This window comes from Haliotis cracherodii, unplaced genomic scaffold, assembly GCF_022045235.1.
Source record: "Haliotis cracherodii isolate W230 unplaced genomic scaffold, xgHalCrac1.p SCAF_3, whole genome shotgun sequence".
NCBI lineage: Eukaryota > Metazoa > Mollusca > Gastropoda > Lepetellida > Haliotidae > Haliotis > Haliotis cracherodii.
The window spans coordinates 11,842,748-11,864,059 of NW_027266286.1; the positions used below are offsets into that span (position 1 = coordinate 11,842,748).

Here is a 21,312-nt window from a genome sequence, read left to right on the forward strand (position 1 = left end):
TGAATAATCGACAACCCAGTGATTGATATCATAAGCATCAATCTACGCAATTGGAATAAGATGTCATGCACCAAGTCAGTGAGCCTGACCACCCCATCCCGTTGGTCGCCTCTTATGACGAGCATGGATCCTTAGTGGTTCTGATTGGATAAGATCGGGTATTCCAATTAATGTATATGGGTCATAGTATGCTCAAATATCCAAGGAGAAAGAATTTAAAACAAGAACGTTCCAACAGCTTTGTCAACATGGTATCATAATTCATAGTACACTAGTATTACATTATAATATGGTCCATTTTACTGAATGCCTTTCTTCTTTTCGTCTTAGCATGAGCACCAAAATGTCTGTACGCACAACGCGGATTGGTGAGCGATACTTGAGATGAGTTCCCATGCTCGCATGCTCATTGAGTACAATGAGCCCAAGTCACTACAACGACAGGAACTCAGTTCTTCAGTTCCTTTGGTTGAAAGCTTAATCACTGGCAACAAACGTCGTTGTCTTTATCCGAGTCCATGTATTACTAGCTGAAAATTGTTACTTGGCTTACTTACGAGGTTGAGAGGTGGTTGTGAACATGTTGTAACTGTCTGTATAAGCACGGGGCGATCCAAACAGCGGTTTTGGTCGATGTCTACTTGGAAACCTTTGCTGTTATGTGTGAAGAGGGAGAACAGAACACCTGATGGCTCTATATGTATTGGAAAACAACATCTTCTGTGATTCTTTTCAACCAGCAATTGTACAAAGTACAATTCGTTTCAGTTTTTGTTTCTTGAATGTACCGCTGTCAACATCTCCAAAGAACAGGCCGGATTTTTTGTTGACGATCCTATTTTTTACGTGGGTGCAACAGGAGCCTCAGTAGACAATTTTTTCATTTCTTCAATTTTTGCATCGTTATGATTGACGGTTTCCTCGAGTTCTGAAAACACCGAGGTCAAAAGTTGTCTTCTTGAGAAGATCATGGTTGAAGGGATATATTCCACGTTTCGGGAAAGAATACTGCAAGTAGTAAATGCAACACGATCAGCTTTGGAATCCAAGCTATATGCTGAATACTCGTCGACACCAGAGGTTGCGTTCTGACATGTCTCGTATTTGAGATGCAGGTTATAAAAAATCCTTTGAATAGGACCGGCAATACCAAAAGGATGATATTTATCTCCTTGTCCTGTCTAATGAAAGAACCCGTGATGTGGGCAATATATCCATTATAAGTAAAAGCGAGGAGATTTTGTCCATTGTCCATAGTATCTCTGCTGTAATGTCAGAGATTTTACAACATATCGTAAAAGTTGTTAAATGAAGACACCAAAGGCTGGAGCTATTGGAATATTTCTCAACATAAGGGAAAGTTGACCGTTGAATGCATCCCTTATGTCATACAGTCTTGTAGATAACTTTGTTTAGTGTAACGGTTTCATTGTCTCTTTAGTTCTATTTCAGGATGGTAAACGAGTGGAGAGGAATTGCTTTTTTGGAGATTATATGGCCGATATCCGAACTTCGGTATACCTGAATATTAGTGTGTGTTGTGTTTGTGCAAACAATGCGAGCAGAAATTCCGATTCATATGCATTACATAAATATATCAATAAGAAGGGAAGCACAGTTTGTGCCATTTGGGAAAATCTTGTTTTTGAAAAAACTTATGATCTCCAAATTTCACATGGATGGTATCAATGAGGTCAAATCTAGCATTTCATTGATTTTTTTTCTCAGAGGTAAAAGGTGAGGTGAACTGCAGTATGATATCTCAGTCCGAAGTTATACAAGTAATCACGCACGCACGCACACTGGTGGTTTTAAAGTGCAATAACGTGGATTTTGCAATTTTGCTTACTTTTTTAAAACCAATTCCCCTCACCTCCTTAGACATTTGCTTTCATTTGTGACATACTGTAATGAACCTTTGACGATAGTGAGATGTAACTTTATTTTTATGGTCACCACGTTTTGATAATTGTCCCATGGATCTAGGAATAAATTTTCTCGTTTGGGTGAGTGATGTACAAAGTTGGAAAATCAAGTGTTTAACAATTGAACTTAGTTCTTTTCTGCAATTGCTAAAAGTCAAGAGCAAAGTCGTTGTGTCTTTGAGAATTGATTTGATATGAATATCACTTGTATCGAAACTTTCTGAGAATAAAATTAAATTCATTCCTTGTTTGTATCAAGGATTATGGTTAATCTTTGACATGGAGCGATGGTGGTACATTTGCTGGACCAAGCAGTTTTTTGTCGGATTTTGGAATCCAGTAGAAATAGGAATGGGCATTTTTATATGTGCAGTAGTCGTTCAGCTCATTCTTGGCAAAATTGTTCGTTATATACCTTTAAAGTACATGACTGTTGGCCTATCTTGAACAAATTACAGTCCCAGACATTCCAAGTATGAAGTCTCTCTAGTTCGCCAGACTGCTATTCTCCTCATAAGATAGAAATGGTGAAGGTCAAGACTTTACAGCATTTATTGTCAAGATACCCCTTGATTCTATGAGGTAAAGTTAAAAGTGAGTGAGTGAGTTGGGTTTAGTTCCGCTTTTCACATTATTCCAGTCATATCACGGCATTAAAGTTAAAAGGTGGATTGCAGACAGGAATACCATCTTGACAGCATCACATGCTTTACTTTTATGTTCAGTAGTGTAATTCCCATATCAATCCTTTCCATGTTTTGCAGGAAAAGAAAAAAGTAACATTATAAAAGAAATGCAAACATATATCTGTTAAAAAGAGTGGCCCAAAAGATTTCCATCCTTTCGACTGAAAAGTAAATATGAAGACCATGATGCGCCAAATCGTCGCTGATTTAAATAAGCTGACTCTTTTTATGCTGACATTTATATTTAAGGTATGTGAGACAAGTTTCCAGTTGCAACTTCTTTATAACTCAAGATAAACATGGTCGTCTACAAACGGGTGACGTCCAAAACATGATCGGAGGATGTATTGTGAAGGCCGCCATGGTGAGGTTAAAGTGTTGCTAACTGTTCAGCAAATATCATTCCTTGACGGTTAGAAAATCCGTGCATCGCGGCACACCTTCCTTAGTGGGTACTTGCTCAGCCACTAACAGCTTATAACTTGCCTTTCACTGTAGGTCTTTTCACATCAAGCGGCGGTCTGGAAGCCTTGGCGTTTGTGAAGACGAAATCCGAGGAACCAAGTCCAGACGTTCAGCTTCTCTTTGTCTGTACTTCAATGGACAAAAGTCTGGCCCGTCTGTTTAACATTGACCAAAAGGTAAGAGTGCTTTATTTCCACAGGAATCAAAATATGTTCCCAGTATCGATGGGCCCTGTCTTCGTACTTTCTTCTTATCCAATTCTATAATGATATATGCATTAATGGCTGAGCAATGGGCAAAAATGACATTATTAACATGGTTGCCAAGTGGCCAGCTTTACATTTTTTTAATAATTAATTCTGTGGGCACTGTAAGAGCACTGTAGCTGTGGTCATCAATGAATAGGCCTTGTGGTTTCAGGGAAGATTGTATGGACGGACAACGGTCTTGTTTTGAAACGTCTCTTACCTTATATCACGATCATCTACTTCTTATTTAGATAGTTGCTCATTTCAACTGGACGTCTGTTGAAGAAGGTTTCACACTCTTCCCAGCTTTACTCCGTCCAAAGAGCATGGGCACAATCCGCCTGAGAAGCACCAACCCGTTTGAGCATCCTATCATCGATCCCAACTACCTGTCTCATCCCGATGACGTCAAGACTTTAGTTAGAGGTGAAAACAGTTCCAGTTATTAAGGACTTTCTAGGACAAAGCAACTACTTTTAACAAAGACTTATTGCGGGTAAACCAATCACTTTTAACAGAGTCATAATTTGGGTAAACCAACTACTTTTAATGGGGACATACTTCTAGTAAAGTAACAACTTTTACCAGGGACATTCTTTTGGTGAAGTAGCTACTTTTAACAGATACCAACTGCGAGCAAAGCACCATCTTTGTCTTTGGATCTGGTTGAGGCAGCATCATTTATAAAGGATAATGTATATTTGTCCTACCATAACTGACTTTCTCCTTCAAGCATGACAATGTAACATCAAGAACACAGTGAACATCAGGTTTCATCATTGTAGATTTAACGCTCACAATCTTTTACGAGTATGAATACCATTGATACACCAGTTCAACCTATTAAACTATCAAACAAGCTAAATTAATAACGCTTCGCTGAAAAATATACCTTGGAATATCAAATAGATCAAATGAATTTAAAAGACATTTTTGTTCAACAGGTGTTCGCATCGTCCAGAAACTTCATCAGACAAAGGCATTCAAGGAAATAGGAGCCCAGCTTGAAGACACACCCTTCCCGACATGCACCACTATAAAGTATGACACTGATGAATACTGGGAGTGTTACATCAGGGCACTGGCTACAACAATCTACCATCCGACCACCACTTGCAAGATGGGGAAACCAAGCGACCCAACTACAGTGGTGGATCCTCAACTGAGGTGGGTGAATTTGGAAAACTTCAACTATTCTATGGCGTTTATATAAATACAATCATGTTACATTGTGTTTTCACCAATCTAAAATGATCTCCAGGGTGTGTTTGTCTACAGGTCAACTACTTGTCTATTACCTTGAATATTTGTAGCTCTGATCACATCAAAGACGAGCAACTTTCATGGACATTCAGCTTTATAATTTTAATGCTTTTGGGGCGATGAAGGTGTAAAGAACTAACTTCCGGTTGAGGTTGTGACGTGTCCGTGCTGAATCGAAGTCGTCACTTTAATCTGAATGTCGGTTTCAATTAAATATTTTGCAGAGTGAAGGGTATTGCTGGGCTGCGAGTCGCGGACGCCTCCATCATGCCGGCCCTCGTGTCAGGGAACACAAACGCCGCGACCATCATGATTGGTGAAAAGGCGGCAGACATCATCAAAAGCAGCAAATAAGGCTCAGGAAAATCTTGTATTCCACATTTTAGACAGATCATCTATATCTCTCTCTCTAATTATTGCATATCTATCTATTATAACGTAAAATATGTTTATAAAACGCTTTAGTTATCATACACATAACATGATGTTCCTCGATGATTTCTCCTCTCTCATTATATCATTATTATATTATGTTTCTTATTATAGAAATATGTTTATAGATTTCTTTGTCATCAAATACATACACGATGTTCTTCAATTATTATTTTTTAATCTGGAATAAAAGTTAAAAATACTTCCCCAAAAAGTGTTTGTGTTCTCATTCGTGTGGATTTCCTATAAGGACAGCACAAAGAACATCGAAACTGTGAGAGTGATTTCTAAGCCGTTTCTAGCAATATATTCCATCTTGACTGGAGAAATGGCTTCAAATACTTGTCCATTTTTGTAATGTGAAGAAATAAAACAAGGTCTAATCTCTGCTTGTAAAACATTACCTTGAATTCAAAATAGAACATATGGCTTGTATGTATATAGAAAAGTTTACAATTTCACACGCTTCTGTAAAACAGAACCGAAACGTATAATATAACAAGATTTTTTTATGGGTCTGCGAAATAACTGACTGCATGTCGCCAGTCACCTTGAATTACTCGTACCGGTACCCGGTGTACTGTTCTATACTGAATCATGATACAATATGAATCCATTCGCCACCACAGCTTCGAGTCTGGTTCGAATGAAACGATGCTTTAAGGAGCCGTTCATTCAAATTACCATGTTCTTTTATGATCAAAACTAGCATCGAATTCACATCACTAAAGTTCAGTTTTGTGAACACAATTTGTATCAGCATCAAAATCTACTGAATATATATTAAGTAGAATTGGCCCAGTGTGATGAATATGTCGCTAACACACTATCAGACATACTTGTGCAATCAGGGCTCAAGCTATATCCACAGCGTCAACAGAAATACTCTTTTCATGGTTTCATTGAGGCATGATGTTGATTCTTTCCAGCAAAGTGGAGATAATGTAAACGTTTCACCTATTGCAGTAATGTATGTTACCTTGGCGAAAAAATGGGAAATATTGTACATAGTCCGTCTATGTGGATGATTGAAGATAATTAAAGATGTGAGTCAGAACTATATTTTTCAGTCTTTCATAGAAGACCATGGTCTTCTAACAAATGTCACTGTTTATTGTCGTTAATGTTGCAATTCTCGCCATCATCATCAGTGTTTTTGTCTTTCCGGTTGATGAAAATGGAATTCTTTCACCTGAACTTAACGTAACATATGCCTTTATTATAGGTAATGGAATGGCTTTCGCTTTAAATGGTCAATTTCCACGTTTCGAAAAGACTTCATTTGTTATCGATGTACTTTCTCATTAACTTTAATTCTTATAACTGCATTATTCATTGTCCATTATCGCGGCTTATTTTAGTGCCCATTTTGAACGACGTAATATAATATAATATTGTACGTGAAGTTCTGTTGTGATTTTAGTTGTATGCGTGTGCGTGTGTCTGTGTTTTTGCATGCCTGGTCAAGGATACCCTCGTACTAGAGACACCCCCCCCAAAAAAAAATAAAATAATAATAATAATAATAATAATAATAATAAAAAAATAATAATAATAATAATAATAATAAAAATAAAATAAAATAAAATAAAATAAATAAAATTAAAACTATCATTGTGACAATCTACAGCTATCTCTGAATTTACCTTAGTATCTATTTGACACATCTTTACAATCACCTTTCAATGATCGGCAAATTGATCAGTGATGACAAAGGCTTGAAACAGCCACAGGTTAATTAACAGCTTCGGAAATATCTCCCGTCACGTTTATCGTGTCGGCCATTTTGACTTCTTGTACTTGATGTAAATGTATTACGACGCTCTGTCATTGTGATTGACTGACTTACTGAGGTTGTTCTTAACAGACCTTCTCTGCTAAATAGGATATTGTTTTGGAATACATTTCTTGTAAACAAACTAAAACAGATGTTAATCGCTTTTGGGGGAACTATTTTATTCCGGGATGGCCTATTAAAGCTAGTAGTAAGTCAAGGAACCATGCGTGTATATGATCTGTTATTATAGGTGTTTAACAAATATGTTTTGGTGCGTTGATAAAATACACTGACGCAAGTATATTCTAATCAAATCAATTTGATAATTGAATATGTTTTCTTTCACGTATTACATAACATCAATACACAAAATCTGGACAGTTGCAGTAACACACAATGGTGAGCGCATTAAACACCACTTTGAACAGTATTTCAGTTATATCACTGCGTATCGACTCGGCACGCAGTTGAACTCATCACCCATCCCATCATTGATAATCCTTCTTGAAGAGCTATGAAATATAAAGCTGCAATAGCGCATTTTTACACTTTATCTTTTAATTGGCATGTTAAACTTCTATTTCATAACTCGGTTTTATTTGCACGGATCACAAAGGAATCTTGGAAGGGTCATTGTCGCTTTGTCGTATTGTTGCATTGACGCCCTTACAAAAACAAGCAAAACGTGTCAAAATTAACCAAAGCGCGACAATCCGACAACGCGACATTTTGGCCATTTGTTGCAATGTGGCGTTGTCGCATTGTGGCTTTTGGATATTTTTTTTATTTTACCAAAGGGCAATGATGACGTAACGCGACATTTTCAAGGTCAAAATATGTCTCGTCGCATTGTCGCCACATCACAAATGTGTATAAAAGACGTAAAGTTCAGTTAATGCTACAGTTAGGCAGCGGTAACCAAGTTATATCTGCCGTGGAAGTTCAACCTGATACATATACATCTTGAATTGAAAACGTTTCATTGTGAGCTCTTCTCTATATGTGCTTAGTGTTCAACTCCCAGTTCGAAACACGTAATACCTCATCCACAATCCACATAACTCTATTGCAGTGGTCGTCCAGAAGATCCTACTCTTGACAGTATCAGACAACTGACGAGTGCACGCCTGACCCGTGATCTCGTTACACTCCCCATGAGGTGTTTGCCAAGGGACATGTGTGCTCGAGCCCAGCGCAGAGCTCGCGACACACTTTAAACGGCATGTTGTAAACAGTATATTGCACTTGATATACTGTATAGTGCATCTGATACGGGGCGGTCGGGTAGCCTAGTGGTTAAAGCGTTCGTTCGTCACGCCGAAGATCCGGGTTCGATTCCCGACATGGGTACAATGTGTGAAGCCCATTTCTGGTGTCCTCCGCCGTGATATTGCTGGAATATTGCTAAAAGCGGCGTACAACCATATTCACTTACTCACTGCATGAGATACTTATTTGCGGAAAAGTTACAACTTTCAATATTCAAGGTTCAATTTACATTTATTTCTTATACAACAGACCGCCGTCATATATCACTGGAATACTGCTGAGAGCGGCGTTAAAACAATTTGTTTTCATTATGGACCGCTGCAGTCATTTTAAATAGAACCGTATACATATGTAGTACCAACTCACTCACTCTGTTTTGAATTTTCATCAGAAAGATATATTTACCAGCTGTGAGGAGAGATATCAGATTTTTATAAGCAGTCAAATAGGGATGATAAAGTACCCCTCACTGATTAGGTTCTTGTTTACATAAGAGCAGTGTTGGCCATGTTAGATGATATAACCAAAATCAAGGAGCTCCGGCAGGGGGCAAACTGGTCGTGTTATTGTGTGGTATGAGCTGTGACGTATGAGGTATGAGGCCCAAGAGAATAAAGGAAAAACTTAGACCAACTCAAGTCTACATTGATTGGGGAAGTCTAGATTTCCACATCTAGCCTGAAATTAAGAATTGTTCTGTGCTCCTTTTTAATTTTATTATTTTTATTTTGTAGACATGGATAGTCCAACCAGGAAAGAAATTGATGGAATATTAGTATCACATGTTACCCCTGATCCAGTTAAATTCATCACACAATAATATATAGTATTTGATATTACAAAGGGCATGATCATGTACATGTTCACTGTAGTAATGTACATACCGGTCCACTAGATTATAATTTTTATCATAGTGTAGCGCGGCATCAACGATTACTATATGATATCCTCCCTTGTCATCGATGTATTGACATCGAACAATGGACGACAATTCGACATTCTTATTCGAGCTATAAATAGCTTCAATAGGGACAGTACCGAAATCAGTAAAATTTTCGTTGTTAAAAATTTGTTTCTGCTAAATATAATCTAAAGGAGTCAAGAACAATATTATTTATCAATGCTTACTTTCATGGATAGAATTGAGGCAATCCTTGCTTGCCAAATCGTTCTAGACTTGAGCTGGATTCCTTTTAAATTTATTCTCTATGGTCTGGGAAAACGTACAAGGGCGTCAGTATCACATGGAGAACTGACGTGTGGGGAGAATCCCGCTATGGCCAGCCTGGGTCAATGTAATTGGATATGTTGTGGAGTTTCGGGTTTGGGCTGTTTGTTGAATAGAACAAGGGAACAATGTAGAGATTAAAGCATATACACCTCACACAAGTCTGTTTATATCAGATATGTTATTGTGATTTGAAATCTCTTTTTAAACAATTGCAACTTATTGAATACTCTGTATTCCTTTGTCATGGTAGAATATATATTTTTCTATGTTGCTTTTTGAATTATCCACAAATAATGAAAACTACAAGGTAAACATCTACATGTATCTGGAGATATACAATAATACTACCTAAAAATGGGACTAATCGACTAATATTTCTTTCTTAAACACTGCCCGTTAAAGGCCTTCTAATCATTATATTATACTTTGTATAGTTTACAAGTTGAGAAATAGTGCATTTCAAATATTGGCAAATTGTGTATCTTTCTACATTTTGAATTCATTATAATTTCTGCAATAAAACCTTAACATCAGAAAGTGAGATAAACGAATATGATCTATACTATGATAAATGAATCATTAACTTTGTATTATGAATTAAATAAACTGAAATATGATAGTACAAACAAATTATTTTAATCTGTTCGTGTGAGTAGGTAACCAGAGATCGAAGCTACTTACCAACGTAACCATTTGTGAAAAAAATCAAATATTCAAAGTTAAGGGATTTGAACATGTGAATTGAACGACAGGCATGAAAGCAACGCAATGATGAAATTATGAATCCAATTATTTTATAAATGAAACTAAATACCTAGAAAATAAAAGTTTAATTTCTCATTGTTTGAAGGTGTTTAATGAAGGTGTTTGTTGTTAAACGTCGCACCCAGCAATATACCAGCTATATGACGGTGGTTTGTAAATAATCCAGTCTGGGCCAGACAATCCAGTTATTGACATCAAGAGCACCGATCTACGTAATTGGGATACAATGACATACATCAACCAAGTCAGCGAGCCTGACAACCCGATTATGTTAGTCGCCTTCGTACAAGCATGGGTTGATGAAGGTCTATTCTAACCCGGATTTTCATGGGTATTTTTTAAATAATAAGGTACAGTGAACTTCTGTATATGTCCATAATAAGCGTGTATAAATAGATGGACAATACATGTATATCTATACACGCCAATTAAATGGCTTAGACTGCATATGGTTCAGTGATGAGCTCTTATACAAGTCCATATTTCAAGACATGTATTTGATATTCATAATAACTCCACAAAAGCTACACAATGGCCACCATACGGTACCAGCATCACAGATACCAATAATACATTTTTGAACATGAGATCCATATAATTACTTTAAAGTTAAAACATGCATCTAAATAGTAAATTAGAAGGATTAAAAATATACACTTCCGACATTTTTCGTATTTCGTTTGGAGAGAGAAGTAGTGACAGTAGTGACAGGTATCTGATGGGCGCAAACAGGTGTCGAGTCGCTGCCTCAGATGGCTCATATTTCGTAGCTCTAAAGATCACGACGGCGATACAGACCGTGAAGTACTTTATCTTACTGTCCCTGAACCATATTATTTTCCCTTCCGCCCAGGCCTTACTTTAATGCTATAGCCTCAAATGAAACAAGCCTAGATGTTCAACAGTTCAGGCTGCAATTTCCATCCCACTGGGGCTCCTTTTAAATTCAAATGTAGTTTCTCGTTTTAATCAAAATAATACATTTTGAGAGAGTAAGCGCTAGCCTAACCGTGAAGTACAACTAGTTGTACAAAAGTTGCATGTCTATATTTCTTCAGACAGACTCTCCATGTTCCTATCGATATATATCAAAAGACAAATGAATTAAATATTACAGCACTGGTGAATAGGTTATGTGCGCATGTCAGCGTCGATCCTACAATATCCTTTAGCGCAAAATGCATATATACTGATGAATTAATGTAGTAATACCACGCAAATACATGTCCAGATGTATACATCAGTTTCATCTCGTGATCTTTATTCGTGCTTTTAGCTCTTTTTCTACAGGAGGTTATGGGGTCTTCACACCAGAAAGCCAGGTCCAAATTCAAGTCATAACTTCATGGCCCGTCCTTTCTTGGAAACTAATATCGCTATATGACTGAATATTGCCAAACGTGGTATTTACCCGATTACTCACATAATTATTCCATTTTCTTCATGCATGTTCTACAATCATCCACGATCACTTTCTATAGGGAGTTACATCTATATTCATCCACATGTCCACATAAATATACATAACAACAAAAGTTCATGTGACATTGAATAAGATTTAATGCAAAGTTGTTGTTTTTTACCAAATCTGAAACAATTTCGGTTTGCAATGGATAAAAGACTCCTTTGTAAGTGTTCAAATGGTTTAATTTGCCATATTGACTTCAGAAAATGTGTGATTTCATTAAAAAAACATGAACTTGCCAAAATGTCAATTTACAAATCAATAGCGTGTGTGTCCACCTCCTGTTGCGATGCAAGCAACACATCTCATGGAATGTACCAGGCGCCACACAAAGTCCTGTGGGATATCTGTCCATATCTGCTGGAGCATGTTTCGAAGTTCCTGGAGTGTCTGTGGAACACGTGGTTGACGTCGAAGGCGCCGATCCATCTCATCCCGAATGTGCTGATTGGTGAGCGATCAGGGGAGTGGGCCGGCCAGGGGATGACATTCACGTTGTTTTATTGAAGAGATTCCTGAACAAGTCGAGCAATATAGGCCGAGCGTTGTCATGTTGAAAGGTAATGCCTGGGCCATGACGACGCAAAAACGGTAGAACAACAGGGCCGATGATCACGTCGCGGTAGCGCTGTCCATTGAAATTTCCCTCTACCACTATCAAACGGGTCCTCTGTCTTGCTGTAATCCCAGCCCATACCATAACGTTGCCGCCCCCGAACCCATCTTCTTCCATGACACAATGATTGAAGTAAAGTTCGCCTCGACGTCGGAACACTCGAATCCGTCCATCGCTGTGGCTGAGGTGAAAACGAGACTCGTCAGTGAATAGAACTTGTCCCCACTGCATGGCCGCACAGCATAGACGCTGTCTGCACCACTGTAGACGTGCTTGATGGTGGTTTCCTGTCAAAATGGGACGTCTGGCGGGTCTTCTGGCGACAGTCCCTGCACATCTGAGGCGGCGACGTACGGTTTGTGAAGATATTCGTCGAAAGCCAGGGGTGCTTCTAGCAGTCACTGTTGCTGGCTGGAATCGATTTCGTAGGTGTGTTGTTCGAATCCAGTTGTCTTGTCGATTATTGGTTACGCGTGGCCTGCCACTCCGAGGATGGTCTCTGACTGCATTCGTCTGTTGCCAACGTTGCCATAAACACCAAATAGTGTTTCTGTGGACGTTAAATTGTCTTGCAACATCACGTTGACTCGATCCTGCTTCAAGCATACCAATAGCTTGCAGACGCTCATTTTGAGACGGGCGTGGCATTTCGTAATGTTGAATAATTGCGTAGTTTTGTTGTTTTTCTGAGTGGTTGTTGTTGCTAAACAATGCATATGGAATCCCGTTAACGCACACGTTTTTATACCCATTCTTGGATAGTGAAATGCATGGGGATTGCATAATAAAAGTCAACTTTTGCATGGAATGCATGCTTTTCTGTAGCAGTTGCGTTTTTGTGACTTGATTCCATACATGTACTACAATATTGAAAACCAAACTTTACTTGTTTGAAAAATACACTAAAATATTGGTGTCACAGGAACTTTTGTTGTTTAGTATATGTATCAAGCACCCCTACACACTTCCTTAAAGATAAATGCTAAGCATTTCTTCTGTATGTATTTATATATGTAAATATAGTTTTAGTGTCAACATTGATGCAGTGAACGTACCACAGATCCGATGCTAGACAAACATCTTATCTTTGAAATGAACATATTTTACAGAAAAAAAGTTGTTAAACAATAGTTATAAAATATGATAAATAGGAACCAAGAGATTTTCCTCATTTTGACAAATATTGGGCTGTATTGGACATATTTGTTTCCGGGTCTGTATAACAGACAAACCTGATGCTTTCAAGCATAAAGATAAGTAAGTACAGCTGTTGTATATATTCAAATATGTTCGTGATAACCCAACCTTAAAAAATATTGAAAGATGAGTGGTAACTATTTATGTAATTATTTCAAATTAGAATGACAGCACAGCAGGAAAGCATGGCACTTTAATATACGTATCTTGTTAACCCAATAGGTTTTTTTAAGTAAGAGCAACATGTATATCGAGAGCATAGGTTTGGTGCCTGACTTATCACACATTACTTTCAGAAAGTGTGCATATTCTGTTTATCGGCAATAAATGCGAGTGGGAGTTGTGTTTTGTACGATAAACAACGACCACGACTCGAATATTTCTTATAAGAGATATAAACATTACGTACAGCCTCTTTAAGGGTGTTAAATTAGGAAAAAGTACACGCTTTAACAATTTTTACCCGTACTTAAATAATGATGACTCCCTGAATAGAATCCGACAGCGGCAATGCCAGATAGATCCATGAACAGGAGGGTTTGAATTTGGTCTTTCTCGCATATTCGCACAATTTTCTCGTCGATTATCTGTACCTTTTCTCTCAATACAGATTGTAATATCGCTCTCACTTTCGAATGCGATTGTCCGGGCATTGCATTTATCTACCTTCCCCAGCTACATCTACTGGTAACAACTCACTAGACACTTCCCTCTCCACAATAACGTCAAATTTACGACGTCCTCAAGTTGCGAGTGCATGGTCGAATTTCCATAAATCACGTCATGATTTGTCGCGTAGCTATCTCATATCATCAAATGTCAATTTCTCATTGCTTTATCATGACGTATCCGTGTCATAACCCATCATGAAGCAATAGCATACACACATGTCGTTGACTTCGACGTAGAATGGTGTCATGATATATGATTATCCTTTGGCGTGCAATATTTCTGGTTGATAAATCATATGCTTCTTTTTAAGAATAGCGACTTTACATTTTTATATCACTTTCTCAAAAACAAAACCAATTTAACAATACAACTGAACCTAAATGTATGTATGTTGTAATATATGTTAAGTTGCTGAGTGCGGCATTAGACAATAAACAAAACATGATATCTTTAAGAATTATGTTAATTATGTCATGCCGATGCTAAAAAATAATCTCCACAATATCCATACCTCTTTCTCTATGTTTAATATGAAACCATAATAACTCTTTTCAAAAGTCTGAAGGAATTATAATGACAATAATATCATAATAATATTATCATTATTTATGTTACATATCCTCAACTGAAGTAGTCCTCAACACTATACGTTCAGTGAAGAAACCCATGAACATATTATCTATGTAACATACATTAATGGAAATATTAGATAAACAGTTGAAGTTATCAAATGATATTCTTCGGTCGAACGTCTATCAGACAATACTACATTATTAAATTGTGAGTCTACAGTGATTTTTGCAAGGCTACTCTCATAAATGCCACGATGCATTTTAGGCCAGGGTTCTATACTCGCATTAATGTGCTGACTTATTATTGCGTTAATTTCATGATTTACAGTATTCATGAAGAACATTTCACGTGGGACCAACAGAGGGAATTATGACTATCGACTATTTTTTAATATTTATCTGGCTCAAACAATCTATTGGTTTGATTTATTGTTATGGTATCCACTAAATAAGTAGGATCCGTTTTTTCCCTCGCTCAAACTTAACCTACTTACACAGTCATCTCACTACATGTGACCCTCGTATCACAACACACGCACGCGCGCGCACACACATCGCATTCATCTTTCCTCTTTATCCCTACAACCATCTCATAACGTTACGTCACGTCACGTCACGTCACGTCCACGTCAGCCACCATGGATCCATGGGCATGCTTACATACATAATCCATCCTCCCACCATTCCCCAACATCCATCGGACTATAACTATATCCGCCTTCATGTATCGGTATTCGTGCTTACATTCATACACCCTCCTATCATTCCCCTACATCCATTGCACTATAACTATAACTATAACCGCCTTCATGCATCCGCACTCATGTTCACATTGCATTGCATTGCATTTATTTACACGATTTTAACAATATGTACATATTAAATGTCAGCAAGCAGACAGTATTATAACGCAATAGATTTCATCCCTCAAAACATCAGGGAAAGAAGGGCAGCCTGGAATTTTACAATGGCCTCAGAATGCACTGAGACGTTCAACTGGTCAGGTGGTGAGATAAACTTCAGTTACAGATGTCCATTACGAATATCTAAAGTGTGAATAAAGATCCCAGCTTGCTATAAAATGTACTTCATCCATGCAGATTTAGCAATTTCCTTAGCTATAAAATGTATGTTTAAATGCTCATGTAGACAAAGATCCAAATGTTTATAGGCATGACCATATTATATTCCAGGCAAATATCTCCACATTTAAAAACAAAGCTAGATTGAGGCTTTGAAGGCATTACGAAGTGATACACACAAGGAAGAAAATGTATGGATGTCAACGTCTTTATTATGAGGAACACAACGTTTAGGAGTATATGCTTACTCCTTCGTCAGGTGAATTAACACTATGAGGCAGAGAACATATATAAGTACCTGTAAGAACAACAAAAGTAAAAAGATAGCAAAGGAGGAAACGTAACAAGGGAAGCCAACAGGTAATTGGCGCTAATTACCCCGGCCTCCCGTTTGCCCATTGTCCATTGTCCATTAACAATAATTCATAAGATAAGTTTGGGCTTTAATTTGTCCATTGATAATCAACCATCAACGTCTATTATATCAACCCTAAAAGTACGAGAATCTGTACTTTACTGAGAAAGTGTTATCCAAATGTAACATTTGTTACATTTGACCACGTTCTTAATGGCATTGTGTGTTCGAAGCTTTCGGCCATGGGAGATGTGCCATTTTCCACTTGTCAGAGGGGTACACAAAGTACGCGATCTGGACTAACAGTTGTCGGACTTTTATTTTTGGTGGAAGCCTCGGTGGCTTCGTTAGATCGCCGACTTTGTTTGCTGGTGATTGGGTGCCTCAGTCACAGTGTAGGTTCAAATCCCGAACGGGACTCAATCCCAAAACGTACTAGATCTGTACTTTACTAAGAAAGTGTTATCCCAGTTATAACGTGATGTCATGAAAGCACAATAAATGTATATTCGGCTTTGAATGGGTAATAATATCACATACATATACGGATATTGCTAACGACTTGAAGGAGCTTCGTAAAGCAAGTCTCCTCAATTCAGGGATTGGTAACTCAAAATATGTGCGTGCGTGCGTGTGTGCGTGCGTGCGTGCGTGCGTGCGTGCGTATGTGTGTGTTGGCGAATGATGAAAACCAACCAGTCACTAAAGTTGCGTCACAATCATTCTGTCTTCTTTCATTTGTCATCTGAAAAAACATCCCTTCTTGCACTTGTGCTTCCTACTAAAGTTACCAAACACACCCTGTTTACACGCGTCAGGACATATTTTACGCTGAGGAGAATTTACGATTGTACGTTGATACGTCTAACCGCTGGCCTGGTATGCAATGCCATATTTCTTATCGCCAGGGATGACAGGTGTGATACCAGTCTCCCTCAAGGAGACGTCTGATTAAACTCTTTGCTTCGTCAATGCTTCATTTAGCCCCAAACTGGTAACTGGTACCACTAGCAACGATACAATGGCGTAGAAAGACAATGGGTCAGATAAAAGCAGGACTGCTGGAATCAGTTGAGGTCAACTTCCCATGACATATACCCCTACTTGACAACCGCTTTAAGAAAGTGCCGCCATTCATGTACACAGCCCTGTTGATGAATGAACGACCTTGCGAAGCCAGTAGCGCCACCTAGTGAGATATAATGGAAGAAAACCAATCGAGAGTTGAATCTTGACATACTCCGGTGCCGTCTGCAGAACCTTGGTTAGCAATGGCACAGTGATTTATGAGAGTTTGTGAGTGAGTCGGATTTTACGACGCCTTAGCAATTTTCCAGCAATATCACGGCGGGGGATTCCCACATTGTGCCTATGATATGCAGAGAATAGAACCTGGACTTTCGGCACGAGGAGCGAAAGCTTTTACCACTAGGCAACGCCAGCGGCCTTGATCATATGATCAAATATATGTGTATTCATTTTTCAAATGTTAAAGTTTGCAATCACAGATAATGTTTATCACCACTGTAAAATGCCAGGATATAAACATATCATCACCATTACCATCATCATTGTCGTCACCATCATTACCATCACCATCACCATCACCATCACCACCAGCATCAGGATCAGCATCAGCATCGCCACCGGTATCGTTATCACAGGTATATACGGTACTCCACACAGATTAACGAATGACATCTATATGATCAGGGGTTATTTAAATATATACAAAAGCTGTGTGTCAATATATCCAGTTTCTGTCAGTGTAGAAAAATACCAAGTCGGTCAGCTGTGAACACGGTTCTTCAGCATCGGGCATCAGCTGATTTTCTTACGTCCTTGACACACAAAGACCTCTTGACATCATGTAACTTACAAGGGAGAGGGGCTAGTCGGATTGCAGACACGAGGTGGATGTCGTCCAAAGAGTGTTACGAACGACCAGAAACCGTTTCATAGATCATGCTTCCTGTCTAGGAAACTATTCTTTACTGCTGTACAGTATCAAATATATTAGAACAGTAAAAGAAAGTAACGACACCAATTCTCAAACTGTTTAAAATTATATTCCCAGGATATATATACACAACCGGGCAAAAGAAAATGCCTGTCATTCTAATATCACTCCTGTGTACTGTGAAATTCCTTAATACGTCATGTGCACGTCACCTGTTGTGAGACACTCATTGATATGATGCATGTAATATCGAAGCAAATATATCTCCATCAAATGACTATTTCTTGTTTGTTTCATTTGTAACCACCATCAAACATGGGTGTATACTTACTTTTGCCCGGCAGTTTACACAAGTTACAATTACTTCTCAATCGTTCGATCACTGAGACGATTGGAACATGGTGGCCGCAATTACAAATTGCACAGTGAGGTGAGGTGAAATGGGGTTTTACGTCGCGTCCACGATTATTGCACTTTTATAGCGATGTACATGCACGTGTGTGTGTGTGTGTGTGTGTGTGTGTGTGTGTGTGTGTGTGTGTGTGTGTGTGTGTGTGTGTGTGTGTGTGTGTGTGTGTGTGTGTGTGTGTGTGTGTGTGTGTGTGTGTGTGTGTGTGTGTGTGTGTGTGTGTGTGTGTGTGTGTGTGTGTGTGTGTGTGTGCTTCACACAGAGGAGACTTGAATGGGGATCGGGTGAACATTATGTGCTACCTGGTAGATTGTGCGTCATCTAACCGGATAACTTTGGTCTTTGACTGATTGTGGAGTAAAACACACTTATTCATTTACTTGTATCGGAAATTGAATGTTCATCTTAATTGTTATTGATCAACACGTAATATATTTTTAAAGAAATAAAACAGTGACATGATAACTACAACTTTATGTGAGTACGAGTATCTCTATTGGAATGAGATGAATAAGTGTTATGAAGTTGTAAGCTTCTTCACAACCGTGTAACCGTGAATTGACTTTATTGGGTAATCCAAAAACACATAGCGACCTAAAATAGCCAAATATCATAAGATGCCACCATCTTGGATACAAGGCGAAAACATTTCAGCGCGTTTGAAGCTACTGAGAATGCCCCCTACTGAGTTGGACGAACATTCTGTGGTAGCGCTGCGATGTTGACCAGAGGCTATCAGCAGTATTTCCTGTCCAGGTTATTTAGGTCCGTTGTGTGTGTGTGTGTGTGTGCGCGTGCGTGCGTGCGTGCGTGCGTGCGTGCGTGCGTGCGTGCGTGCGTGTATGTGTGTAGGGGGACGGGGGCTGAGAGTGGGGGGATAGATGATTGATGGACGGCTTTCGTAGATGGATTAGCATATGAACTATGATTCTCTTTAGTATCAACATTCAAATACGTGATATCTGTATTAGCGATATTGCCTACGTTCCACCGGTGAGTGAGCGTTAGGCTTACTATCTCGTAGTATAAATGTTGCAAGAAATTGTATTTCTGAAGACATCACGATACAGTTTTTACGATGCATCACGTCTGCAGTAGCGCTATACAATGTATAATTCTGGTGCACTTCCATGTGACTATATAGCATACAATAAGCTTTCGGATTTCCGTTTGCATCGGTTTGGGTGGCAGCTTAGATATCCATAGAATAGGTTCATCTCGGAATCTCCCATATAACTGAGGCTCCTCTTCAATTTGAATGGGGTTACTTGTTTCTTTCAAATCTATAGTTTTAGAGACTAAGCATTAATTTGAATAGACATCACCAGCTTGGAATTTGAAACTAATCTGTTTACAGTAACATGAACTGTTTAAGTGTCATGTACAAATGAGAAAGTGGAATCCCGTCAGTTAGGCGGACGAACCTTAAAACTATGAATAAACATTAAATTAAGCAATATCGGAAAAATGTATATGCATATAATATCTGGCAATATACACCAAAATCACCTTCTACAAAAATAAGTTTTAAAAGCCGGTTGATATTCGTTTGCGTATTTGACGATTATATAACTTTCGAAAGTATAAATCCTTTTCCTATACTCAGACGTTCCTGAGCCTTGCGCTTTCCAAATTATTTTTACTAAAATTATTACCGTTATCATTGTATTAGTTAATGGGAAATGCGTGCTGATCAAGTACGTGCCATAAATTAAATCGACATTGTACGATTCCGAACTTATCACGAGACTGTGTTTATGAATCATTGTCCAATAGTGGTGACATAGTGGAAACAATACGCGAAATCGCGCTTGCACAGAACGGAATATTTGGACAAGGCATTAAGCAATCCGCATACGCAGAACGATTGATTTCAGTACTTCCGCTAAGCGCTTCGAATACAGCGTCAAACTCGGGCATGTAATCTAACACGCGAGAACCAATGACCAATGAAATCTGAGATGTAGGAATACCGGTAGACCCTGTTGCTTGATTGACAATGTCTATCAAGAAAGGGTGGAGCTTGATGATATCGTTCTCTCCCACTAAATTCCGATGTCAAATAACGACGTTATTTGGACGGAAAAACGATGTTTTGAAAGCGTCCAAATAACGTCGTTTTTCCGTCCAATGACCATATACGGAAAAAACGACGTTTACGTGTTTGCAGGTTACTGCGGAGAAAGCACGCGCAGCATCTGTTTCTTGGGATCTACTTCAGTTAAGGCACCACCCTTTATAAAAGATCACGTATATTTCCCCAACCAAAAATGACTTCCACCTTCACGCATGACGGATGATACAGCCAAGGACACAGGGTATGCTCACCCTTTTCGCGAACACCATTGTAAATTTACAATCCACGATCACAGTTGTGTTATTCAATTGTCACTTCTACTGTATTATTCGGACACAATCATCAGATGTCAACAATGTCGAGAAGGACAGCATAAAGAACAATATTTCAAATTTGACACGATCAAATGTGTTTGGTTTGGTCGCTTCAAAATATATTCTAGCCATATTATGGTAGGGGACACGAATGTGCTCCACTCATAGGTAGCAATGTGGGAATCGATAGTGGGTCTTTAGCATGAGAAGCCCATGCATTAACCACTAGACTGCCCCATCGCCCATGATATGCATATGTCCCCCGTGGAGATACGGGTTAGAATGGTCTCCAGAAACCCATGCTTGTTGTAAGAGGCGACTAACGGGAACGGATGGTCAGGCTCGCTGAATTGGTTGTTGCATTTGACCTTATCTCATTATTGCTTGATCGATGCCCATCATGTCAATAACTGGATTGTCTTGTCCAAACTCGATTATTTACAGACCGCCGTCATATTGCAATTGAATATTGCTGGGTCGTTAAACAAACAACAAACAAACATACAAAAATGTAATAAATTTATTTGTATGA

At 38.6% G+C, this 21,312-nt stretch overlaps 1 protein-coding gene across 1 annotated transcript in view; it reads left to right on the forward strand.

Annotated features, from left to right (window-relative positions):
- LOC139473878 (alcohol dehydrogenase [acceptor]-like) overlaps positions 1-5,180 on the forward strand; it is a 36,537-nt gene extending 31,357 nt beyond the window's left edge. Inside the window, exons 9-12 of the mRNA XM_071256663.1 lie at positions 3,110-3,252; positions 3,576-3,750; positions 4,269-4,491; positions 4,812-5,180. Coding sequence (XP_071112764.1) covers positions 3,110-3,252; positions 3,576-3,750; positions 4,269-4,491; positions 4,812-4,941 — 671 coding nt within the window. The 3' untranslated portion in view covers positions 4,942-5,180. The remainder of the gene's footprint in view (positions 1-3,109; positions 3,253-3,575; positions 3,751-4,268; positions 4,492-4,811) is intronic.
- The last annotated feature ends 16,132 nt before the right edge of the window (positions 5,181-21,312 follow it).